General features: G+C 60.8%; 1 protein-coding gene across 1 annotated transcript; it reads right to left on the bottom strand.

The window, feature by feature from the left end:
• Positions 1-21: 21 nt before the first annotated feature.
• On the bottom strand, positions 22-18,187 carry SYT3 (synaptotagmin 3). Its single transcript, XM_069882744.1, has 8 exons — positions 18,030-18,187; positions 11,886-12,049; positions 11,652-11,731; positions 9,134-9,647; positions 7,805-7,925; positions 4,486-4,657; positions 2,234-2,363; positions 22-102 (listed from the first exon to the last, which is right to left on the bottom strand). Exons 1-8 carry the CDS (start codon positions 18,181-18,183, stop codon positions 31-33), a joined length of 1,407 nt encoding a protein of 468 aa, XP_069738845.1. The 5' UTR covers positions 18,184-18,187; the 3' UTR covers positions 22-30.
• Positions 18,188-27,389: the final 9,202 nt, after the last annotated feature.

The following is a 27,389-nucleotide window of genomic DNA, read 5'->3' as shown; positions in this document are numbered from 1 at the left end:
CCCAGTGCCTCCCAGTCCCACCTCACTGGCTCAGTCTGGTCCCAGTGGCTCCAGCACGGCCCCGGGTTTCTCCCGCGCCCCCTTGGGCACCAGCGCCTTCTCCTGCGCACGAGGACGCACGAGGGCTCGCACGAGGGCTCGGGGAACCCTCGCACGAGGACCTGGGGACCCTCATGGGGGGGTCTCTATGGGGTTTGGGGGGGTCTCTATGGGGTTTGGGGGGTCTCTATGGGGTTTTGGGGGGTCTCTATGGGGTTTGGGGGGGTCTCTATGGGGTTTGGGGGGGTCTCTATGGGGTTTGATGGGGTCTCTATGGGGGTTTGGGGGGTCTCTATGGGGGTTTTAGGGGGTCTCTATGGGGTTTAGGGGGTCTCTATGGGGGTTTTGGGGGTCTCTGTTGGGGTTTGGAGGGGTCTCTATTGGGTTTGGGGGGTCTCTATGGGGTTTGGGGGGTCTCTATGGGGTTTGAGGGGGTCTCTATGGGGTTTTGGGGGGTCTCTATGGGGGTTTTGGGGGTCTCTAAAGGGTTTTGGGGGGTCTCTATGGGGTTTGGGGGGGTCTCTATGGGGTTTGGGGGGTCTCTATGGGGTTTGAGGGGGTCTCTATGGGGTTTTGGGGGGTCTCTATGGGGGTTTTGGGGGTCTCTAAAGGGTTTTGGGGGATCTCTATGGAGTTTGGGGGGGTCTCTATGGGGTTTGATGGGGTCTCTATGGGGGTTTGAGGGGGTCTCTATGGGGTTTTGGGGGGTCTCTATGGGGTTTTGGGGGTCTCAATGGGGTTTGGCGGGTCTCTATGGGGGTTTGGGGGGTCTCTATGGGGGTTTTGGGGGGTCTCAATGGGGTTTGAGGGGGTCTCAATGGGGTTTGGGGGGTCTCTAAAGGGTTTTGGGGGGGCTCTATGGGGTTTGGGGGGGTCTCTATGGGATTTGGGGGGTCTCTATGGGGTTTGGGGGGTCTCTATGGGGGTTTTGGGGGTCTCTAAAGGGTTTTGGGGGGGCTCTATGGGGTTTGGGGGGGTCTCTATGGGATTTGGGGGGTCTCTATGGGGTTTGAGGGGGTCTCTATGGGGTTTTGGGAGGGTCTCTATGGGGTTTGAGGGGGTCTCTATGGGGTTTTGGGGTCCCAGACCTCCACCAGTGTGTGGCAGTGCTCGATGGGTTTTGGGGGTTCTCTATGGGGTTTAGGGGTCTCTATGGGGTTTGGGGGATCTCTATAGGGTTTTGGGGGGTCTCTATGGGATTTGAGGGTCTCTGTGGGGTTTGGGAGGTCTCTATGAGGTCTCTATGGGGTTTTGGGGGTCTCTATGGGGTTTGAGGGTCTCTATGGGGGTTTGGGAGGTCTCTATGGGGGTTTTGGAGGTCTCTATGAGGTTTGGGGGGTCTCTATGGGAGTTTTGGGGGGTCTGTATGGGGTTTGGGGGGTGTCTATGGGGTTTTGGGGTCCCAGACCTCCACCAGCGTGTGCCAGTGCTCGATGGGTTTTGGGGGTTCTCTATGGGGTTTAGGGGTCTCTATGGGGTTTGGGGGATCTCTATAGGGTTTTGGGGGGTCTCTATGGGATTTGAGGGTCTCTATGGGGTTTGGGAGGTCTCTATGAGGTCTCTATGGGGTTTTGGGGGTCTCTATGGGGGTTTGGGAGGTCTCTATGGGGGTTTTGGAGGTCTCTATGAGGTTTGGGGGGTCTCTATGGGGGTTTTGGGGGGTCTGTATGGGGTTTGGGGGGTGTCTATGGGGTTTTGGGGTCCCAGACCTCCACCAGCATGTGCCAGTGCTCGATGGGTTTTGGGGGTTCTCTATGGGGTTTGGGGGGTCTCTATGAGGTCTCTATGGGGTTTGGGGGGTCTCTATGAGGTCTCTATGGGGTTTGAGGGGGTCTCTATGGGGTTTGGGGGGTCTCTATGAGGTCTCTATGGGGTTTGAGGGGGTCTCTATGGGGTTTTGGGGGGTCTCTATGGGGTTTGGGGTGTCTCTATGGGGTTTGGGGGGTCTCTATGAGGTCTCTCTGGGGTTTGGGGGGGTCTCTCTGGGGTTTGGGGGTCCCAGACCTCCACCAGCGTGTGCCAGTGCTCGATGGGTTTTGGGGGTTCTCTATGGGGTTTGGGGGGTCTCTATGAGGTCTCTATGGGGTTTGGGGGGTCTCTATGGGGTTTTGGGGGGTCTCTATGGGGTTTGGGGGGTCTCTATGAGGTCTCTCTGGGGTTTGGGGGGTCTCTCTGGGGTTTGGGGGTCCCAGACCTCCACCAGCGTGTGCCAGTGCTCGATGGGTTTGCGGGGATTGGCCAACATCTGCGCCCAGTGGTCTCTCCCGGGGCCGTCGACGTCGCTGCCCACGCGGCACAACCCGATCACCTCGTTGTGCCCGATGCTGTGGGGAGAGACCCAGAGATCGACCCGCGGGACCCATAGATTGACCCGCGGGACCCATAGATTGACCCGCGGGACCCATAGATTGATCCACGGGACCCATAGAACCCATAGAACCACCCATGGGACCCACAGAACCACAAATGGAACCCAAAGAACCAGCCATAGAGCCCAAAGCATCCATCAAACCATCCATGGGACCCATAGATTGACCCACGGGACCCATAGATTGATCCACAGGACCCATAGAACCCACAGAACCACCCACGGGACCCACAGATCGACCCATTGGACCCATAGAACCCATAGAACCACCCATGGGACCCACAGATCGACCCATGGGACCCATAGAACCAACTACAGGACCCATAGAACCACCCATGGGACCCACAGAACCACCCATGGGACCCACAGAACCCACAGATTGACCCATAGAACCACCCATGGGACCCACAGAACCCACAGAATCCATAGAACCACCCATAGAACCAACCATGGGACCCATATAACCATCCATGGGACCCATAGAACCCACGGAACCAGCCATGGGACCCACAGATTGACCCATGGGACCCATGGAAGCCATAGAACCACCCATGGGACCCACAGAAGCAACTACAGGACCCATAGAACCATCCATGGGACCCACAGAACCACCTATGGGACCCATAGAACCCATAGAACCACCCATGGGACCCATAGAACCAACTATAGGACCCATAGAACCACCCATGGGACCCACAGAACCACCCATGGGACCCATAGAACCCATAGAACCACCCATGAGATCCACAGAACCAACCGTGGGACCCATAGAACCACCTATGGGACCCATAGAACCCACAGAACCAACCACGGGACCCACAGAACCATCCATGGGACCCATAGAACCACCCATGGGACCAATAGAAGCAACTACAGGACCCACAGAACCAACCATGGGACCCACAGAACCCACACAACCAACCATGAGACCCACAGAACCATCCATGGGACCCATAGAACCACCCATGGGACCAATAGAAGCAACTACAGGACCCATAGAACCAATCATGGGACCCATAGAAGCACTCATGAGACCCACAGAACCAACTGTGGGACCCATAGATCCACCCATGGGACCCACAGAACCCACACAACCAACCACAAGCCCCACAGAAGCAACCATGGAACCCACAGAACCCACAGAACCACCCATGGGACCCACAGATTGACCCATGGGACCCACAGAACCACCCACAGGACCCATAGAACCACCCACAGATCAACCCACAGGACCCACAGAACCTATAGAATCATCCATGGGACCCACAGAACCAACCACAGGACCCATAGAACCAACCAGAGGACCCATAGAACCACCCATGGGACCCTTAGAACCATACACAGGACCCATAGAATCAACCACAGGAGCCACAGATTGACCCATGGGACCCATAGAACCCATAGAACCACACATAGGACCCATAGAATCCACAGAACCCACCATGGGACCCATAGAACCAACCACGGGACCCACAGATCCGCCCATGGGACCCATAGATTGATCCATGGGACCCATGGAACCATCCATGGGACCCACAGAACCCACACAACCAACCACGAGCCCCACAGAAGCAACCATGGAACCCACAGAACCAACCTCAGGACCCACAGAACCCCCCATGGGACCCACAGAACCCACAGAACCACCCATGGGACCCACAGATCAACCCACAAGACACATAGAATCCATAGAATGACCCATGGGACCCATAGAACCAACCACTGGACCCACAGAAGCAACCACGAGACCCACAGAACCACCCACAGGACCCATAGAACCACCCATGGGACCCATAGAACCAACGGAAGCATCCATGGGACCCACAGAACCCATAGAAACACCCATGGGACCCACAGAAACAACCATGGGACCCATAGATTGACCGACGGAACCCACAGATCCATCCATGGGACCCATAGAACCAACCACGAGACCCACAGAACCACCCACAGCAACAACAGAACCACCCATGGGACCCGTAGAACGCATAGAACCCCCCACAGGGCCCACAGAACAACTCAGCCCCATAGCGGGGGGTCTCAGCCCCATAGCGGGGTGTCCCAGCCCCATAGCTCACCAGTCGTAGTCGACGACGGCGATGGTGAGGCTGACGTGGTGGACGCTCTCGTGGGGGACGTCGAAGACGAGGGCCTCGTTGTAGCTGGGGTTCAACGTGTTCTTCTTGATGGACGTTTTGCGCTTCTTGAGGCGCCGGCCCTCGGCCATCAGCGACGCCTTCACGTACGGGTCTGGGGGGCAGCCCCACAGCGACCCATAGCGCCCACCGACCGGACACGGTGACCCATAGCGACCCATAGCCACCCCACAGTGACCCATAGCCACCCCACAGCGACCCATAGCCACCCTACAGCCACCCATGGTGACCCATAGTGACCCATAGCCACGCTACAGCCACCCATGGTGACCCATAGCCACCCCACAGTGACCCATAACCACCCTACAGCCACCCATGGTGACCCATAGCCACCCCACAGTGACCCATAGCCACCCTGCAGCCACCCATGGTGACCCATAGTGACCCTACAGCCACCCATGGTGACCCATAGTGACCCTACACCCACCCTACAGCCACCCATGGTGACCCATAGCCACCCCACAGTGACCCATAGCCACCCTACAGCCACCCATGGTGACCCATAGTGACCCTACAGCCACCCTACAGCCATCCATGGTGACCCATAGCCACCCCACAGCGACCCATAGCCACCCCATAGTGACCCATAGCCACCCTACAGCCACCCATGGTGACCCATAGCCACCCCACAGTGACCCATAGCCACCCCATAGTGACCCATAGCCACCCTACAGCCACCCATGGTGACCCATAGCCACCCCACAGTGACCCATAGCCACCCCATAGTGACCCATAGCCACCCTACAGCCACCCATGGTGACCCATAGCCACCCCACAGTGACCCATAGCCACCCTACAGTGACCCATGCTTACACATCGCCACCCCACAGTGACCCATAGCCACTCTACAGCCACCCATGGTGACCCATAGCCACCCCACAGTGACCCATAGCCACCCTACAGCCACCCATGGTGACCCATAGCCACCCCACAGCGAACCATAGCCACCCTACAGCCACCCATGGTGACCCATAGTGACCCTACAGCCACCCTACAGCCACCCATGGTGACCCATAGCCACCCCACAGCCATCCATGGTGACCCATAGCCACCCCACAGTGACCCATAGCCACTCTACAGCCACCCACGGTGACCCATAGCCACCCCACAGTGACCCATAGCCACCCAACAGCCACCCATGGTGACCCATAGCCACCCCACAGTGACCCATAGCCACCCTACAGCCACCCATGGTGACCCATAGTGACCCATAGCCACCCTACAGCCATCCATGGTGACCCATAGTGACCCACAGCCACCCTACAGCCACCCATGGTGACCCATAGTGACCCTACAGCCACCCTACAGCCACCCATGGTGACCCATAGCCACCCCACAGCGACCCATAGCCACCCCACAGCCACCCATGGTGACCCATAGCCACCCCACAGCGACCCATAGCCACCCCATAGTGACCCATAGCCACCCTACAGCCACACATGGTGACCCATAGCCACCCCACAGTGACCCATAGCCACCCCATAGTGACCCATAGCCACCCTACAGTGACCCATGGTTACACATAGCCACCCCAAAGTGACCCATAGCCACCCTACAGCCACCCACGGTGACCCATAGCCACCCCACAGTGACCCATAGCCACCCCACAGTGACCCATAGCCACCCTACAGCCACCCACGGTGACCCATAGCCACCCCACAGCCACACATGGTGACCCATAGCCACCCCACAGTGACCCATAGCCACCCCACAGCCACCCATAATGACCCACAGCCACCTCATGGCCGAGCCATGGTGACCCACAGTGACCCACAGCCACCCTACAGTGACCCATAGCCACCCTACAGCCACCCTACAGCCATCCATGGTGACCCATATCCACCCCACAGTGACCCATAGCCACCCTACAGCCACCCATGGTGACCCATAGCCACCCCACAGCGACCCATAGCCACTCTACAGCCATCCATGGTGACCCATAGCCACCCCACAGTGACCCATAGTCACCCTACAGCCACCCATGGTGACCCATAGCCAGCCCCCAGTGACCCATAGCCACCCTACAGCCACCCATGGTGACCCATAGTGACCCATAGCCACCCTACAGCCACCCATGGTGACCCATAGCCACCCCACAGTGACCCACAGCCACCCTACAGCCATCCATGGTGACCCATAGTGACCCTACAGCCACCCTACAGCCATCCATGGTGACCCATAGCCACCCTACAGTGACCCATGGCCACCCTACAGCCACCCATGGTGACCCATAGCCACCCAACAGTGACCCATAGCCACCCCACAGTGACCCATAGCCACCCTACAGCCACCCTACAGCCATCCATGGTGACCCATAGCCTCCCCACAGTGACCCATAGCCACCAATAGCCACCCATGGTGACCCATAGCCACCCCACAGTGACCCATAGCCATCCCACAGTGACCCATAGCCACCCTACAGCCACCCATGGTGACCCATAGCCACCCCACAGTGACCCATGGTCACCCTACAGCCACCCATGGTGACCCACAGTGACCCTACAGCCACCCTACAGCCACCCATGGTGACCCATAGCCACCCCACAGTGACCCATAGCCACCCTACAGCCACCCACGGTGACCCATAGCCACCCCACAGTGACCCATAGCCACCCTACAGCCACCCACGGTGACCAATAGCCACCCCACAGTGACCCATAGCCACCCTACAGCCACCCATGGTGACCCATAGCCACCCCACAGTGACCCATAGCCACCCTACAGCCACCTATGGTGACCCATAGCCACCCCACAGTGACCCGTAGCCACCCTACAGTGACCCACGGTGACCCATAGCCACCCCACAGTGACCCATAGCCACCCTACAGCCACCCATGGTGACCCATAGCCACCCCACAGTGACCCCACAGCCACCCAAGGTGACCCATAGCCACCCCACAGTGACCCCCAGCGACCCACAGCCACCCCACGGTGCCCCACAGCCCCAGTCCCTCTATCCCCAGAGCTGCCGGTGAGGTCCCTGATGTGGAAGTTGGAGATGCAGATGATGGTCACCATCAGGTTCATGTCCCCATCTCCCCTGTCCCCACCATGTCCCCTTATCCCCCACCACGTCCCCCTGTCCCCTCCGTGTCCCCATGTCCCCTCCATGTCCCCAGTCCCACCCAAGTAGCCGGTGAGGTCCATGACGTGCAGGTTGGAGATGCGGATGATGGTCACCATCAGGTTCATGGCCCCGTGTCCCCACGTCCCCCCCACGTCCCCATGTCCCCCGTCCCACCCGAGTAGCCGGTGAGGTCCATGGCTCGCAGGTTGGAGGCGCGGATGACGGTGACCGTCAGGCGCCCGGCCGTGGGCAGGTAGCACAGCGAGAAGTTCACCTCCCCCAGGTCGGCCTTCTCCTGCGGGAGGGGACACGGGGACAGCCTCCCTCACCCCCCTGTCCCACCTCACGTCCCCTAGGAGGTCCCTGTCCCCTCCACCGGCCCCTGTCCCCCATTATCTCCTCACCCTGGTGGCCTCCAGGATGTCCCTCCAGATGTCTCCTCACCCCAAGAGGTCCCTCCTCACCCCATCATCCCACGCGACATCCCCTATGAGGTCCCCATCCCCTCCAGTGTCCCCTGTTCCCCATTATCCCTCACCCTGGACCCTCCAGGATGTCCCCCATGATGTCCCATCACCCCATCATCCCACTTGACGTCCCCCATGAGGTCCCCATGATGTCTCTTCACCCTGGGATGGCCCCTGTCCCCTTCACTGTCCCCTGTCCCCCATTATCTCCTCATCCTGATGCCCTCCAGGATGTCCCCATGATGTCCCCTCACCCCAGGATGTCCCCAGTCACCCCATCATCCCACCTGGTGTCATGTTCCTCATCATCTCCTCATCCTGGTGCCCTCCAGGACGCCCCCCATGATGTCCCTGTCCCCTATTCCCCATCACCTCCTCACTCTGGACCCTCCAGGACGTCCCCCATGATGTCCCTGTCCCCTGTTCCCCATCACCTCCTCACTCTGGACCCTCCAGGACATCCCCCATGATGTCCCTGTCCCCTGTTCCCCATCATCTCCTCACTCTGGACCCTCCAGGATGTCCCCCATGATGTCCCCTCACCCCATCATCCCACTTGACATCCCCTATGAGCTCCCTGTCCCCTCCAGTGGCCCCTGTTCCCCATCATCTCCTCACTCTGGACCCTCCAGGACGTCCCCATGATGTCCCCTCACCCCAGGATGTCCCCAGTCACCCCATCATCCCACCTGGTGTCATGTTCCTCATCATCTCCTCATCCTGGTGCCCTCCAGGACGTCCCCCATGATGTCCCCTCACCCCAGGATGTCCCCAGTCACCCCATCATCCCACCTGGTGTCATGTTCCTCATCATCTCCTCATCCTGGTGCCCTCCAGGACGTCCTCCATGATGTCCCCTCACCCCATCATCCCACTTGACGTCCCCTATGAGCTCCCTGTCCCCTCCAGTGGCCCCTGTTCCCCATCATCTCCTCACCCTGGAACCTCCAGGACGTCCCCCATGATGTCCCTGTCCCCTGTTCCCCATCACCTCCTCACTCTGGACCCTCCAGGATGTCCCCCCCATGTCCCTCACCCCTCCTCCCTCCAGGATGTCCCTCCAGATGGGGAGGTCGGGGCCTCGCTCGGCCGCCTCCAGCAGGTTCTCCAGGACCACGTTCCCGATGAGGTCGTGCCGGGAGAACCGGTCGAAGTCGTAGAGCGAGAACTGGAGGCGGCGAGCGGGGAGCTCGGCGAAGGGGACCCCGAAGCTGAAGGTCTCGTCGAAGACCGGGTTCAAGGTCTTGCGGTGAACCTTGGTCTGGAACTTCTTCTTGCGGTCGGGCAGGAGGTAGATTTTGACGTAGGGGTCGGAGAAGCCGTTGGAGTCTTTGGCCGGGAGGTCGAGGGCGCGGAGGACGCGAACCACCAGCTGCTGCGAGGCGTAGGCGTAACGCAACGAGACCCCCAGGCGGCCGCAGGAGGGTTGGGGGGGACCTCCCCGCGCGCCCCCCGGCTCCTCGGCCCCCGGCCGGTACAGCTCCGGCTGGATCTGCCCCAGGAGAGCCGGGTTCTGCTCCGCTTTGTCCTCGGGGACGGACAGCGACGAGCTGGGAGAAGGGGAGGGATCGGGGAGGGGCTGGGGACACCTCAACCCCATGGTGGAACCACCTTGGTGTCACCCAACCCCATGGTGAAACCATCATGGTGTCACCCAACCCCATGGAGAACCCATCGTGGTGTCACCCAACCCCGTGGTGTCACCCAACCCCATGGTGACCTCCAGCCCAACGTTGAACCCATCCTGGTGTCACCCAACCCCATGGAGAACCCATCCTGGTGTCACCCAACCCCATGGTGAAACCATCATGGTGACACCCAACCCCATGGTGACCTCCAGCCCCACGTTGAACCCATCCCGGTGTCACCCAGCCCCATGGAGAACCCATCCTGGTGTCACCCAGCCCCATGGTGAAACTATCGTGGTGTCACCCAACCCCATGGAGAACCCATCCTGGTGTCACCCAGCCCCATGGTGAAACCATCATGGTGTCACCCAACCCCATGGAGAACCCATCCTGGTGTCACTCAGCCCCATGGTGACCTCCAGCCCCATGTTGAACCCATCCTGGTGTCACCCAACCCCATGGTGAAACCATCCTGGTGTCACCCAACCCCATGGAGAACCCATCCTGGTGTCACCAAGCCCCATGGTGACATCCAACCCCATGGTGAAACCATCCTGGTGACCTCCATCCCCATGGAGAACCCATCCTGGTGTCACCCAACCCCATGGAATTCCCATCCAGGTGACCTCCAGCCCCATGGTGTCCCCACCCTGGTGTCACCCAGCCCCACGGTGTCCCTGTTCCTACATCATCCCCACCCATGTCACCCCATCCCCATGTTCCCCAATGTCCCCCCATGTCCCCCAATGTCCTCGTGTCCTCCCAATGTCCCCATGTCCCCCTATCCCTGTGTCCCCCAATGTCTCCTTCATGTCCCCCATGTCCCCCTATCCCTGTGTCCCCCCATGTCCCCAATGTCCCCCATGTCCCCCATCTCCCAATGTCCCCCCATTCCCATCTCCCCAATGTCCCCAATATCCCCATGTCCCCCATCTCCCTCATCGCCCCATGTCCCCCCTGTCCCCCAATGTCCCCTTAATGTCCCACATGTCCCCCCATCTCCCCAATGTCCCCATGTCCCCCCATCTCCCCCATGTCCCCCCATCTCCCCATGTCCCCCAATGTTCCCATGTCCCCCCATGTCCCCCCATGTCCCCATGTCTCCCCGTCCCCCAATGTCCCCTTAATGTCCCCAATGTCCCCCTATCTCCCCAATATCCCCATGTCCCCCCATCTCCCTCATCCCCCCATGTCCCCCTGTCCCTCAATGTCCCCTTAATGTCCCCAATGTCCCCCCATCTCCCCCATGTCCCCCCATTCCCATCTCCCCAATGTCCCCAATATCCCCATGTCCCCCATGTCCCCCCATCTCCCTCATCCCCTCATGTCCCCCCATGTCCCCAATGTCCCCCTATCTCCCCCATGTCCCCCCATCCCCCCATGTCCCCTTAATGTCCCCAATGTCCCCCTATCTCCCCCATGTCCCCCCATTCCCATCTCCCCAATGTCCCCAATGTCCCCATGTCCCCCCATGTCCCCCCATCTCCCCAATATCCCCATGTCCCCCCATCTCCTTCATCCCCCCATGTCCCCCCCATCCCCTGTCCCCCAATGTCCCCTTAATGTCCCCAATGTCCCCCTATCTCCCCCACGTCCCCCCATTCCCATCTCCCCCATGTCCCCAATGTCCCCAACATCCCCATGTCCCCCCATCCCCCAATGTCCCCTTAATGTCCCCAATGTCCCCCTATCTCCCCATGTCCCCCCATTCCCGTCTCCCCAATGTCCCCAATATCCCCATGTCCCCCCATCCCCCCCATGTCCCCCCCATCCCCTGTCCCCCAATGTCCCCTTAATGTCCCCAATGTCCCCCTATCTCCCCCATGTCCCCCCACTCCCATCTCCCCAATATCCCCAATGTCCCCCCATATCCCCATGTCCCCCCATGTCCCCCCTGTCCCCCCTGTCCCCCCCCCCATTCCCTACCTGCCCCCCACGTGCTGCTGGGAGGTGGCGCTGGGCAGGCTCCCCGAGCCCCCCAAGTCCCCCCCCATCTCGGGGGGTCCCTGCTGGGGGGGGGGGGGGCGGCAGCGGGGGGGCCCCCAGCCCCCTCGCCCCCCCCCCCCCCTCAGGACAGGGCCCCATGTCCAGGTAGCAGCGCTCGGGGGGGGGCTCGGGCCCCGGCTCGGGGAGGGGGTCCCCGAAACCCACCCCCCCCACCCCCGCAACGCCGCTTTGGGGGGGCTCCTTGCGGGGGGGGGCGCCGGGACCCCCCTTGTGCCTCCAGGGGACCCAGCAGAGCTTCCAGGAGACGAAGAGCGAGACGCCCAGCAGGACGATGCCGCAGAAGGTGACGATGACCGAGAGGAGGCTGACGGACACCTCTGGGGGGACGGGAGACACCCCAAGAGTCAAGGGGGGGCCCCAAAACCCGAGGGGGGCGGGATAAAACCCACCCGAAGCGACCAACACCCTCCTGGGGTCACCACGACCTTCTTGGGGTCCCATCACGTTCCTGGGGTCCCACCACCCTCTTGGAGTCCCATCACGTTCCTGGGGTCACCAACATCTTCTTGGGGTCCCACCACCCTCTTGGGGTCACCACAACCCTCTTGGGGTCACCACCACCTTCCTGGGGTCCCCACGACTTTCTTGGGGTCCCACCACCCTCCTGGAGTCTCATCATGTTCCTGGGGTCACCACCACCCTCTTGGGGTCCCCACGACTTTCTTGGGGTCCCATCATGTTCCTGGGGTCCCCACGACTTTCTTGGGGTCCCATCATGTTCCTGGGGTCCCACCACCCTCTTGGGGTCACCACGACCTTCTTGGGGTCCCATCATATTCTTGGGGTCACCACAACTTTCTTGGGGTCCCATTATGTTCCTGAGGTCACCAACACCTTCTTGGGGTCCCACCACCCTCTTGAGGTCACCATGACCTTCTTGGGGTCCCATCATATTCCTGGGGTCCCACCACCCTCCTGGGGTCACCACAACTTTCTTGGGGTCCCATCATGTTCCTGAGGTCACCAACATCTTCTTGGGGTCCCACCACCCTCTTGAGGTCACCACGACCTTCTTGGGGTCCCATCATATTCTTGGGGTCACCACAACTTTCTTGGGGTCCCATTATGTTCCTGAGGTCACCAACACCTTCTTGGGGTCCCACCACCCTCCTGGGGTCACCACGACCTTCTTGGGGTCCCATCATGTTCCTGGGGTCCCACCACCCTCCTGGGGTCCCCACAACTTTCTTGGGGTCCCATCATGTTCCTGAGGTCACCAACACCTTCTTGGGGTCCCACCACCCTCTTGGGGTCACCACAACTTTCTTGGGGTCCCATCATGTTCCTGGGGTCCCACCACCTTCCTGAGGGTCCCCAAAACTTGGGGGGGGAGGGCTAAAGCATGAGGAGGGGACCTAAAAGCCAAGGTGGGGGGGGCTAAAACTCCAAGAGGGGTTCCCCAAAACTCCAGGGGTGAACCCCAAAAACCAGGGTACCAGCCACTGAAGGCACCCAGCACCCTCCTGGGGTCCAACCACCTTCCTGGGGTCCCCAAAACTTGGGGGGTGGGGGCGGCTCCCATTCCTGGTCCCATTCCCAGCTCACGGTCCCGATCCCAGTTCCCCTTCCCGAATCCTGATCCCAGTCCCAGACCCTGATCCCAACCCCATCCCTGGTTCCTCATCCCAGGTCCCAGTCCCACTCCCAGTTCCCATTCCTGTATGCGGGTTCCAATCCCATTCCCGACCTCAATCCCATTCCTGAATCCCTATCCCGGTTCCCGTTCCTTGATTCCAATCCCCTTCCCAATCCTGGTTTCCATTCCTGGATCCCGATCCCGGCTCCCATTCCCAGTTCCTGATCCCAGTTTCCGTTCCTGATCCCATTCTTGATCCCGGTTCCCATTCCTTGATTCCAATCCCCATCCCATTTCCCACTCCTGATCCCAGTTTCCATTCCTGATCCCAATTCCCACTCCCGATCCCAGTTCCCACTCCCGATCCCAATTCCCACTCCCGATCTCAATTCCCACTCCCAATCCCACTCCCGATCGCAATTCCCACTCCCGATCCCATTCCCGATCCCAATTCCCACTCCTGCTCCCAATTCCCACTCCCGATCCCAATTCCCACTCCCGATCCCATTCTTGATCCTCGTTCCCAATTCCCACTCCCGATCCCATTCCCGATCCCAATTCCCACTCCCGATCCCATTCTTGATCCTGGTTCCCAATTCCCATTCCCGATCCCACTCCCGATCCCAATTCCCACTCCTGATCCCACTCTTAATCCTGGTTCCCAATTCCCACTCCTGGTCCCACTCCTGATCCCAATTCCCACTCCTGGTCCCAATTGCCATTCTGGATCCCAATTCCCACTCCTGGATCCTGATCCAAATACTCATTCCTGATCCCAATTCCCACTCCTGATCCCAATTCCCACTCCCGATCCCAATTCCCACTCCCGATCCCAATTCCCACTCCCTCTCCCATTCTTGATCCTGGTTCCCAATTCCCACTCCCGATCCCATTCCCGATCCCAATTCCCACTCCCGATCTCAATTCCCACTCCCGATCCCATTTTTGATCCTGCTTCCCAATTCCCTCTCCTGGTCCCACTCCTGATCCCAATTCCCACTCCTGGATCCTGATCCCAATTTTCCCGATCCCACTCCCGACCCCAGTTCCCACTCCCGATCCCAATTCCCACTCCGATCCCAGTTCCCACTCCTGGTCCCAATTCCCACTCCCGCTCCCATTCTTGATCCTGGTTCCCAATTCCCACTCCTGATCCCAATTCCCACTCCTGGATCCAGATCCCAATTCTCATTCCTAATCCCAATTCCCACTCCCGATCCCAATTCCCACTCCCGATCCCAATTCCCACTCCTGGATCCTGATCCCAATTCTCATTCCTAATCCCAATTCCCACTCCCGATCCCAATTCCCACTCCTGGATCCTGATCCCAATTCTCATTCCTAATCCCAATTCCCACTCCCGATCCCAATTCCCACTCCCAATCCCAGTTCCCACTCCTGGATCCAGATCCCAATTCTCATTCCTAATCCCAATTCCCACTCCTCATCCCAGTTCCCACTCCCGATCCCACTCCCGATCCCAATTCCCACTCCCATTCTTGATCCTGGTTCCCAATTCCCACTCCCGATCCCATTCCCGATCCCAATTCCCACTCCCGATCTCAATTCCCACTCCCGCTCCCATTCTTGATCCTGCTTCCCAATTCCCTCTCCTGGTCCCACTCCTGATCCCAATTCCCACTCCTGGATCCTGATCCCAATTCCCACTCCTGATCCCAATTCCCACTCCTGGTCCCAATTCCCACTCCTGGTCCCACTCCTGATCCCAATTCCCACTCCCGATCCCAATTCCCACTCCCTCTCCCATTCTTGATCCTGCTTCCCAATTCCCACTCCCAATCCCACTCTTAATCCTGGTTCCCAATTCCCACTCCTGGTCCCAATTCCCACTCCTGATCCCACTCCTGATCCCAATTCCCACTCCTGGTCCCAATTCCCACTCCTGATCCCACTCCTGATCCCAATTCCCACTCCTGGTCCCAATTGCCATTCTGGATCCCAATTCCCACTCCTGGATCCTGATCCAAATACTCCTTCCTGATCCCAATTCCCACTCCTGGTCCCCATTCCCACCCCTGGTCCCCATTCCCGGTCCCATTCTTGATCCTGGTTCCCAGTTCCCACTCCCGATCCCACTCCTGATCCCAATTCCCACTCCTGGTCCCAACTCCCACTCCTGGTCCCACTCCCGATCCCAATTCCCACTCCCGATCCCAATTCCCACTCCTGATCCCAATTCCCAGTCCCGATCCCAATTCCCACTCCTGGATCCTGATCCCAATTCTCATTCCTAATCCCAATTCCCACTCCCGCTCCCAATTCCCACTCCCGATCCCAATTCCCACTCCCGATCCCATTCTTGATCCTGGTTCCCAATTCCCACTCCTGATCTCACTCCCGGTCCCAATTCCCACCCCCGATGCCAATTCCCACTCCTGATCCCAATTCCCACTCCTGGATCCGGATCCCAATTCTCATTCCTAATCCCAATTCCCACTCCCGCTCCCATTCTTGATCCTGCTTCCCAATTCCCTCTCCTGGTCCCACTCCTGATCCCAATTCCCACTCCTGGATCCTGATCCCAATTCCCACTCCTGGATCCTGATCTCAATTCCCACTCCCGATCCCAATTCCCACTCCCGCTCCCAATTCCCAGTCCTGATCCCAATTCCCACTCCTGGATCCAGATCCCAATTCTCATTCCTAATTCCAATTCCCACTCCTGATCCCAATTCCCACTCCCGATCCCAATTCCCACTCCCGATCCCAGCTCCCACTCCTGGATCTGGATCCCAATTCTCATTCCTAATCCCAATTCCCACTCCGGATCCCATTCTCGATCCTGCTTCCCAATTCCCACTCCCGATCCCAGCTCCCACTCCTGGATCCTGATCCCAATTCTCATTCCTAATCCCAATTCCCACTCCCGATCCCAATTCCCACTCCCGCTCCCAATTCCCACTCCCGATCCCAATTCCCACTCCTGGATCCTGATCCCAATTCTCATTCCTAATCCCAATTCCCACTCCCGATCCCATTTCCCACTCCTGATCCCAGTTCCCACTCCTGATCCCAATTCCCACTCCTGGATCCTGATCCCAGTTCCCACTCCTGATCCCAATTCCCACTCCTGGTCCCCATTCCCACCCCTGGTCCCACTCCTGGTCCCATTCTTGATCCTGGTTCCCAGTTCCCACTCCCGATCCCACTCCTGATCCCAATTCCCACTCCTGGTCCCAACTCCCACTCCTGGTCCCACTCCCGATCCCAATTCCCACTCCTGATCCCAATTCCCACTCCTGATCTCAAATCCCACTCCCGATCCCATTCTTGATCCTGCTTCCCAATTCCCACTCCCGCTCCCAATTCCCACTCCCGATCCCATTCTCTATCCTGGTTCCCAATTCCCACTCCTGATCTCACTCCCGGTCCCAATTCCCACTCCCGCTCCCAATTCCCACTCCTGATCCCAATTCCCACTCCTGATCCCAATTCCCACTCCCTCTCCCATTCTTGACCCTGCTTCCCAATTCCCATTCCCGATCCCACTCCCACTCCCAATTCCCACTCCTGATCCCAATTCCCACTCCCGATCCCAGTTCCCACTCCTGGATCCGGATCCCAATTCTCATTCCTAATCCCAATTCTCATTCCTAATCCCAATTCCCACTCCTGCTCCCATTCTTGATCCTGGTTCCCAATTCCCACTCCCGATCCCAATTCCCACTCCCGGATCCCGATCCCAATTCCCACTCCCGCTCCCAATTCCCACTCCTGGATCCAGATCCCAATTCTCATTCCTAATCCCAATTCCCACTCCTGATCCCAATTCCCACTCCCGATCCCAGTTCCCACTCCTGGATCCGGATCCTAATTCTCATTCCTAATCCCAATTCCCACTCCTGGATCCAGATCCCAATTCTCATTCCTAATCCCAATTCCCACTCCCGATCCCAATTCCCACTCCCGATCCCAATTCCCACTCCCGATCCCATTTTTTATCCTGCTTCCCAATTCCCTCTCCTGGTCCCACTCCTGATCCCAATTCCCACTCCTGGATCCTGATCCCAATTCTCATTCCTAATCCCAATTCCCACTCCTGATCCCAGTTCCCACTCCCGATCCCAATTCCCACTCCCGATCCCAGTTCCCACTCCTGGATCCAGATCCCAATTCTCATTCCTAATCCCAATTCCCACTCCCGATCCCAATTCCCACTCCCGATCCCAGTTCCCACTCCTGGATCCAGATCCCAATTCTCATTCCTAATCCCAATTCCCCCTCCTCATCCCAGTTCCCACTCCCGATCCCACTCCCGATCCCAATTCCCACTCCCGATCCCAATTCCCACTCCCGATCCCATTTTTGATCCTGCTTCCCAATTCCCTCTCCTGGTCCCACTCCTGATCCCAATTCCCACTCCTGGATCCTGATCCCAATTCTCATTCCCGGTCCCAATTCCCACTCCCGATCCCATTCTTGATCCTGCTTCCCAATTCCCACTCCCACTCCCAATTCCCAGTCCCGATCCCAATTCCCACTCCTGGATCCAGATCCCAATTCTCATTCCTAATCCCAATTCCCACTCCTGGATCCAGATCCCAATTCTCATTCCTAATCCCAATTCCCACTCCCGATCCCAATTCCCACTCCTGATCCCAATTCCCTCTCCCGCTCCCAATTCCCACTCCTGATCCCAATTCCCACTCCCGGATCCCGCTCCCCGTTCCCCCTGCGGCAATCCGTCGGCGGCCTCTCACCGCCGTCGTGGGGCCGGGGGTGGCCTCGGTGCCGCAGGAGGTCGGTGAACTCGAGGCACTTGGGGTGAGCGTGCGAGGCGCGGGGGGCGAAGCAGAGCTCCTGCACCAGCCGCAGCGCCCCCCGGCACACGTCCTCCTCGTAGTCCCCGGACATGGCCCCTGCGTGTGCAACGCACGCCTCGCACGCCTCGCACGCCTCCCTCGCACGCCCGCCGCGGGGGCCCCCGGCACCCCCGCCACGGTGAACCCCACAGAGAACCCCAGGCACGGGCCCCGAGCAGGTGTTGCACGCCTTGCACACTCATCGCACGCCTTGCACACTCATTGCACACCTTGCACACTCATCGTATGCTGCCTAGACACTCCAGGCAGCCCTCGCACCAGAGCCTCACGGCTCAAATCCTCTTTGGCGCCTCCAGAAATGGGTCCTGATTGTGCGTTGCACGCCTTGCACACTCATGATGTGCCTCGCACACTCATCGCACACCTTGCACACTCATCGTATGCTGTGTAGAGGCTCCAGGCAGCCCTTGCACCAGAGCCTCATGGCACAAATCCTCTTTGGAGCCTCCAGACATGGGTCCTGAGCGTGTGTTGCACGCCTTGCACACTCACCACAAGCCTTGCACACATACTGTGTGCCTTGCACGCTCATCACATGCTGCGTAGATCCACCAGGCAGCCCTTGCACCAACACCCCACCAGCACACACCCTCCTCAGCCCCCCAGACACGGGTCCTGAGCGTGCGTTGCACACCTTGCACACCCACCGGGCTCCTCGCACACTCACCGCACGCCTCACCGCACCCCCTCGCACCATCACCCTGCGGCTCACGTCCTTCTCAGAGTCTCTGGGCACAAGCCCCTTGCACACTCATCACACCCCTTGCACACCCACCCCGGGCACCACTCGCAGCCACAGCCCCCGCGCACACGCATTGCACGCCCCTCACACCCCTCGCACACCCAGCCCCTGCGCACACCCGAACCCAGACACCCCGTGTCCACCTTGCACGCTCATCTCACGCTCCTTGCACACCCTTGCACACGCCTGCACACTCGTAACGGCCCCTGAGCGTGCCCATTGCACTCCCACGCCCCCCCCGAGACGTGGCTCCCGTGTGCAAATCCTTGTGCGACACGCGCGTGCCCCTCCCTCACGGGACACACGTCCCCCTACTCGTGCAAACCCTCGTGCGACACCTTCCCGCTCCCCTCCCGTGACACCCACGTGCCCTCCTCCTCCTCGTGCAACCCCCTCGTGCGACACGCCCGTGTCCCTCTCGCGTGCAAACACCCCCCTCTCCAAAGCCCCTCGTGCGATCCTCGTGCGAGGCCTCACCTGTCAGCGCTGCCCGGGGGCCGCTCGTGCAAGGCGGGGGGGGGGTGGGGCCATGCGTCGCACGAGGGCTTCACGAGTGTGCGAGGGGGGGGGGCAAGGGAGGCCTGAGGGGAGGTTAGGGGGGAGGTAGGTGCCCCCCCAGCCCCACAACTGCCCCCCCAGACCCACATCTGCCCCCCAAGTCCCACAACTGCCCCCCCAGACCCACATCTGCCCCCCCAAAACCCACAACTGCCCCCCCAGCCCCACAACTGCCCCCCCAGACCCATAACTGCCCCCCCAGACCCACATCTGCCCCCCCTAGACCCACAACTGCCCCCCCAGCCCCACATCTGCCCCCCCTAGACCCACAACTGCCCCCCCAGACCCACATCTGCCCCCCCTAGACCCACAACTGCCCCCCCAGACCCACAACCAGCCCCATAACTGCCCCCCAAAACCTGCCCCATAGATCTGAACCCCCAAACCTGCCCCTCAAAACCTGCCCCCCCAAACCTGCCCCATAGACCTGAGCCCCCCCAAACCTGCCCCCCCATCCCTGCCCCCCCAAACCTGCCCCATAGATCTGAACCCCCAAACCTGCCCCCCAAAACCTGATCCCCCAAACCTGCCCCCCAAAACCTTCTCCATAGACCTGAGCCCCCCAAACCTGCCCCATAGATCTGAACCCCCAAACATGCCCCCCGAAACCAGCCCCCCCAAAACCAGACCCATAGGCTTGAGCCCCCCCAAACCTGCCCCATAGATCTGAACCCCCAAACATGCCCCCCAAAACCTGCCCCATAGATCTGAACCCCCAAACCTGCCCCCCCATCCCTGCCCCCCCAAACCTGCCCCATAGATCTGAACCCCCAAACCTGCCCCCCCAAACCTGCCCCATACACCTGAGCCCCCCCAAACCTGCCCATAGATCTGAACCCCCAAACCTGCCCCTCAAAACCTGCCCCCCCAAAACCTGCCCCATAGATCTGAACCCCCAAACCTGCCCCCCAAAACCTGCCCCCCCAAACCTGCCCCATAGACTTAAGCCCCCCCAAACCTGCCCTGTACACCTGCCCCCCCAAACCTGCCCCATAGATCTGAACCCCCAAACATGCCCCCCCAAACCTGCACCCCCAAACCTCCCCCATAGACCTGAGCCCCCCCAAACCTGCCCTATACAACTGAACACCCAAACCTGCCCCCCAAAACCTGCCCCCCCATCCCTGCCCCCCCAAACCTGCCCCATAGATCTGAACCCCCAAACATGCCCCCCCAAACCTGCCCCCCCAAACCTTCCCCATAGACTTAAGCCCCCCCAAACCTGCCCCCCCCAAACCTGCCCCATACACCTGAACCCCCAAACCTGCCCCCCACACCTGAGCCCCCACACCTGGCCCCATCCTTGCCCCCCAGATCTGCTCCCCCCCAACCCCCCCCCCCAAAACCTGCTCCACGCACCTGCCCCCCAAAACTAACCCCCCCCCCCGCCCCATAGACCTGAGCCCCCCCCCCCCCCGCCCCCCCCATCCCGGTCGGGGGGCCCCGGCCGGGCCCGCTCTCACCTGCCGGACCGGGCCGAGCCGAACGGAGCCGAACGGAGCCGAACGGAACCGAACCGGCCCCGAGCGGAGCCGAACGGCGCCGACCCGACCCGAACGTCCCCGAGCGCCGCCGACCTGGCCCGAGGGGAGCCGAACCGGCCCGAACCCGCCCGAGCGGAGCCGAACGGAGCCGAACCCGCCCGAGCGGAGCCGAACGGAGCCGAACGGAGCCGAACGCGCCCGGTGCCGGCAGGTGCCGAGTGATGCGGCAACGCCCGGAGCCGCCAGGGGGCGCGCGGGGGGGAGGGAACCCCTAAAGGGGGTCCCTATAGGGGTGCGGGGTCCTTATGGGGGTCCCTAGGGGGGAAGGGAAAGCTATAGGGGGTCCCTATAAGGGGGGGGTCCTTATGGGGGTCCCTAGGGGGGAAGGGACAGCTATGGGGGGTCCCTATAAGGGGAGGGGGGGTCCCTATAAGGGGAGGGGGTGTCCTTATGGGGGTCCCTAGGGGGGAAGGGACAGCTATAGGGGGTCCCTATAGGGGGAGGGGGGGTCCCTATAAGGGGAGGAGGGGTCCTTATGGGGGTCCCTAGGGAGGAAGGGACAGCTATAGGGGGTCCCTATAAGGGGAAGGGGGGTCCTTATGGGGGTCCCTAGGGGGGAAGGGAAAGCTATAGGGGGTCCCTATAAGGCGAGGGGGAGTCCTTATGGGGGTCCCTAGGGAGGAAGGGACAGCTATGGGGGGTCCCTATAAGGGGGGGGGGTCCTTATGGGGGTCCCTAGGGGGGAAGGGACAGCTATGGGGGGTCCCTATAAGGGGAGGGGGGGTCCCTATAAGGGGAGGGGGTGTCCTTATGGGGGTCCCTAGGGGGGAAGGGACAGCTATAGGGGGTCCCTATAGGGGGAGGGGGGGTCCCTATAAGGGGAGGGGGGGTCCTTATGGGGGTCCCTAGGGAGGAAGAGACAGCTATAGGGGGTCCCTATGGGGGGGGGGGGGTCCTTATGGGGGTCCCTAGGGAGGAAGAGACAGCTATAGGGGGTCCCTATGGGGGGGGGGGGGTCCTTATGGGGGTCCCTAGGGGGGAAGGGACAGCTATGGGGGTCCCTATAAGGGGAAGGGGGGTCCTTATGGGGGTCCCTAGAGGGGAAGGGACAGCTATGGGGGGCCCCTATAAGGGGGGGGGTCCTTATGGGGGTCCCTAGGGGGGAAGGGACAGCTATAGGGGGTCCCTATAAGGGGGGGGGTCCTTATGGGGGTCCCTAGGGGGGAAGGGACAGCTATAGGGGGTCCCTATAAGGGGAGGGGGGATCCTTATAGGGGGCTCTGGGGGGGGCACAGAGCTATAAGGGGTCCCTATAAGGGGAGGGTCCTTGTAGGGGTCCCGGGGGGGGGGACAGCTATAGGGGGACCCTATGGGGGGGATTCTTATAGGGGTCCCTGGGAGGGGAACAGCTATAGGGGGTCCCTGTGTGGGGGGATCCTTATAGGGGGCTTTGGGGGGGGGGCACCAGCTATAGGGGGTCGCTAGGGGGGATGCTTATAGGGGGTCTGGAGGGTGGAGAGCTATAGGGAGTCTCTGGGGGGGGGGGGTATCCTTATAGGGGTCCCTGAGGGGCGAACACCTATAGGGGGGCCCTATAAGGGGGAGGAGCTTATAGGGGCCCTGGGGGAGGTCAGATATAGAGAGTCCCTATGGGGGGTGCTTATAGGGGAGGGGGGAGAGCTATAGGGGATCCCTATGGGGGGGGGGGATCCTTATAGGGGGCTTTGGGGGGGGAAGAGCTATAGGGGGTCCCTATAAGGATGAGGTGCTTATAGGGGAGGGGGGAGAGCTATAGGGGGACCCTATGAGGGGGGGGATACTTATAGGGGTCCCGGGGGAACAGCTATAGGGGGTCCCTATAAGGGGGGGAGCTTATAGGGGTTCTTGGGGGGGGGGAGCAAGCATATATATGGGGCATATATAGGGGCTTGTAGAGGGGGCGTGGCTTTTCGGGAGGGGGCGTGGCCTTCCGAAGGGGGCGTGGCTCGCAAGGTCACGTGGCTTTACGAAGGGGCGGGGCTTGAAGGGGCAGCAGGGGGCGTGGCTTATGAGGGGGCGTGGCTTGAGGACGGGGCATCCACGTGGATGGGGCGTGACTTCAGGATTCGGGGGCGTGGCTTCAGTCAGGGGGCGGGGCTTCACGCAGGGGGCGGGGCTTCGCGTCGCCCCCCCCTCCCCCGACCTTGCACGCCCCCTCCTCTTGTCTCCCCGCCCCCCTTGCACACCCGCTTGCACGCTCGCTTCCCCCTACCCCCCTCTCCACCCCCCCTTTTGCACACCCACCCCCCTCTCCACCCCCCCTTTGCACACCCACCCCCCTCTCCACCCCCCCTTTTGCACACCCACCCCCTCTCCACCCCCCCTTTTGCACACCCACCCCCTCTCCACCCCCCTTGCACACCCACCCCCCTCTCCACACCCCCTTTTGCACACCCACCCCCCTCTCCACCGTCCCTTGCACACCCACCTCCCTCCCACCCCCCTGACCCCGGGGTACAAGGCCGATTCGCTGTAATTCCGCTCTGCCCGCTCGTCTCTATTTGCAAATCCATCAGTAATTCATTAATTCATTAATTACAGCGAATCGGTTGTACCCGGGGGGGGGAGGAGGGGGTGGGGGGGGGGGGGGGAGGGGGGGTGCAACAGCGAGGGGGGGGGAGGGGCAGCGCCGGTAGAGCGGGGGGGGAGGGGCCGAGAGCGGGGGGGAGGGGCAATTCCGGGGAAGGGGGGGGGAGGGGGGTAATTAATGCCCCATGGGGGGGTAATTAAACCGGGGGGGGTGTAATTATACCGGGGGGGGGGAACTCACCCCTTGGGGGGTAATTAAGCCCTGGGTGGGGGTACTTAAGCCCTAGGAGGGGGGTAATTAAGCCCTAGGAGTTGTAATTAACCCCTTGGGGGGGGCGTAATTAAACCCTGGAGGGGCTTAATTCACCCCGGGGGGGGGCAATTAACCCCTTGTGGGGGCGTAATTAAGCCCTGGGGGGGGTAATTAAGCCCTGGGGAGGGGGGGGGACACATAATTAAAGCCCTAGGAGGGATAATTATGCCCAGGAGGGGTAATTAAGCCCGGGAGCGGGGGTAATTAAGCCCGGGGGGGGTAATTAATGAACCCAACGGGGGTGATTAGAGAAACAATTGACCCCCCCAGGGAAGGGTCCCCTCCCCCCCCCCCCCCCCCGGGGTCACAGTGTATTTGGGGGGCCCCTCCCCCCCCCCGGAGGGGCCCAGGTTGGGGGGGGGGGGGGTCAAGGTGGGGGGGGGAGGGGGGGGGGCTGGAAGACATTCGTGTGATTGGTCGTTGCCTCGGGGGGGGGTAATTAATGGGGGGGGGGGCGAGGCGAGGACCACTGAGAGCCCTTAGAGACACGGCCGAGGCCGGGGGGGGGCATGCGGGGGGGGGGGAGTGAGTGTGCAAAGGGGGGGGGAGTGTGCAAGGGAGGGGGTAAGGGGGGGCTAAGGGGCAGGGGGGGGCCGGGGGACACGCGTGTGCAAGGGGGGAGGGGAGGGGGGGAAGGTGGGGGGCTGAGTGGGGGGGTGTGCAAGGGGTGAGTGTGCAAGGAGGGTGGGCAAGGAGGGTGTGCAAGTGATGGAAGGTGGGTAAGGGGGGGCGTGCGAGTGATGGGAGCGTGCGAGGGGGTGTGTGTGCAAATGGTGTGCAAGGAGGTGTGCAAGGGGGTGCGTGTGCAAGGGGAGTGTGTAAGCGATGCGAATGTGGCTCTGTGCAAGGGGGTGCGTGTGCAAGGGGGTGCGTGTGCAAGTGATGGGAGAGTGGGGGTGTGCAAGGGTGTGTGTGCAAATGGTGGAGAGGGTGCAAAAAGTGCGTGTGCAAGTGATGGGGAGAGTGGTGTGTGCAAGGGGGTGTGCAAATGGTGTGCAAGGGGGGCGTGTGCAAGTGATGGAGGTGTGCGAGGGGGTGTGAAAGTGATGTGAGAGCCAGTGTGCAATGGGGGTGTGCAAGGGGTGTGTGCAAGTGATGGAGAGTGTGCAAGGGGGTGTGTGCAAATGGTGTGAATGTGGCTCTGTGCAAAGGGGTTTGTGCAAGGGTGTGTGTGCAACGTGATGGGAGAGTGGGGGTGTGCAAGGGTGTGTGTGCAAGGGGTGTGTGTGCACGTGATGTGAGAGCAGGGGTGTGCAAGGGTTTGTGTGCAAGTGATGGAGAGTGTGCAAGGGTGCGTGTGCAAGTGATGTGAGAGTGGGTCTGCGCGAGGGGTGTGTGCAAACGGTGTGCAAGGGGGGCGTGTGCAAGTGATGGAGGTGTGCGAGGGGGTGTGAAAGTGACGTGAGAATGTGTGCAATGGGGGTGTGCAAGGGGATGTGTGCAAATGGTGCAAGAGTTGGGGGGTGTGCAAGGGTGTGCATGCAAGCGATGTGAGTGTGGGGGTGTGCCAAGGGTGGGTTGTGCAAGGAGGTGTGTGCAAGTGATGGAGAGTGTGCAAGGGCGTGTGTGCAAGTGATGTGATAGTGGGGTGTGTGCAAGGGGTGTGTGTGCAAGGGGGTGTGCAAATGGTGTGAATGTGGCTCTGTGCAAGGGGGGTGTGTGCAAGGGGGGTTGTGCAAATGGTGTGAGAGTGGGGTGTGCAAGGAGGGATGTGCAAGAGGTGGAGGGTGTGCAAAGGGGTGTGCAAGGATGCGAGAGTGGGGGTGTGCACGGGGGTGTGTGTAAGTCATGGAGGGTGTGCAAGAGATGTGAGAGTGCGTGTGTGCAGGGGGGTGTGGGAAGGGGTGTGTGTGCAAGGGGGTGTGTGCAAGTGGTGTGAGAGTGGGTGTGTGCAAGGGGGTGTGCAAATGGTGTGAATGTGGCTCTGTGTAGAGGGGGTGTGCAAGGGAGGGGGTGTGCAAGGGGTGTGTGTGTGCAAGGGGTGTGTGTGCGCAATGGTGTGAGAGTGGGGGTGTGCAAGGAGGGATGTGCAAGAGGTGGAGGGTGTGCAAGGGGGTGTGTGTGCAAGGGGGGCTGTGCAAGGGATGGGGGTGTGCAAGGGGTAGTGTGCAAAGGGGGCTGTGCAAGGGATGTAGGTGTGCAAATGGTGTGAGAGTGGGGGGTGTGCAAGGGGTGTGTGTGCACGTCATGTGAGAGTGGGTGGTGTGCAAAGAGGGGTGTGCAAGGGGGTGTGTGCACGTGATATGGGGGTGGGTGGGGGTGCGTGCAAGGCACGTGTGTAATGAGACGTGAGTGCAAGGACGCGTGTGCAGGATGCGTGTGTGCAAGGGGGGTGTGCACAGGGAGATGAGTGCGTGCAAGGGCAGCGTGTAAGGGCACGTGGGCTTTGCGTGTGCGCGTTGCACACCGCGTTCTCACACACCCCCCTGGGTGTGCACACACGCAAGCAGGTGTGCAACGTGCACACGCGTGTGAGCTGCACCACGTGCCCCCTCACACGCTTGCTCCGCCCGGGCCCCTTACACACGGCGTGTGCCCGGCCCTGAGGGATGGGAGGGGGAGGGGGTCCATGGGGAGGGGGTGCCCCTTGCACGCCCCCTCGCACGTCCTTCAGCCGCTTGCACACCCGTCACGCGCCCCCCCGGCGGCTGCGGCCCCCTCGCACGGCCTCTTGCACGGCCTTTTTGCACGGCCATGGCCCGTTGCACACTCATACAGCGTCGCACGCCCGTGTCCTGTTGCACAATCATGTCCTGTCGCACACGCATGTCCTGTCACACGCCCACGTCCCCTTGCACGCCCGCATCCTGCTGCGTTGTCCCGGTGCAGGTGACGTTGCACACTCATATCCCATTGCACACCCATCTCTCGTTGCACATCTCGATGCTCTTGCACACCCAGGCCCTCTTCTTGCACGCCCCTATCCTGTTGCACGTGTAGATCCTGTTGCACATCCAAGTCCCGTTGCACGCCCCTGTCCTGTTGCACACGTAGATCCGTTGCACGTCCACATCCTGCTGCACGTGTAGGTTCCGTTGCACGCCCAGGTCCTGTTGCACGCCCAGGTCCTGCTGTATTTCCATGTCCTGTTGCACACGTGGGTCCCGTTGCACACTCAGCTCCTGCTGCACATGTAGAGCCTGCTGCACGCCCAGCTCCTGTTGCACACCCAGCTCTTGTTGCACACCGAGGTCCCGTTGCACGCCCAGCCCCTGTTGCACACCCCGATCCTGCTGCACATCCATGTTCTGTTGCACACTCAGCTCTCGTTGCACGTGTAGATCCCCTTGCACGCCCAGCTCCCTCTGCACATCCATGTCCCGTTGCACACCCAGCTCCCGCTGTGCACAGAGGTCCCGTTGCACACGTAGATCCACTTGCACACCCATGTCCTGTTGCACACCCAGCTCCCGCTGCGCACAGAGGTCCCATTGCACACGTAGATCCCCTTGCACACCCATGTCCTGTTGCACACTCTGCTCCCGCTGTGCACAGAGGTCCGTTGCACACCCAGCTCCCGTTGCCACGTATAGATCCTTGTTGCACGCCAGCTCCTGTTGCACACCCAGCTC

The sequence above is a fragment of the Phaenicophaeus curvirostris genome, unplaced genomic scaffold (assembly GCF_032191515.1).
Source record: "Phaenicophaeus curvirostris isolate KB17595 unplaced genomic scaffold, BPBGC_Pcur_1.0 scaffold_304, whole genome shotgun sequence".
NCBI classification, from domain to species: Eukaryota; Metazoa; Chordata; class Aves; order Cuculiformes; family Cuculidae; genus Phaenicophaeus; species Phaenicophaeus curvirostris.
The sequence above is the reverse complement of the archived record's forward strand: the minus strand, read 5'-3'. Positions and strand labels throughout refer to the sequence as shown.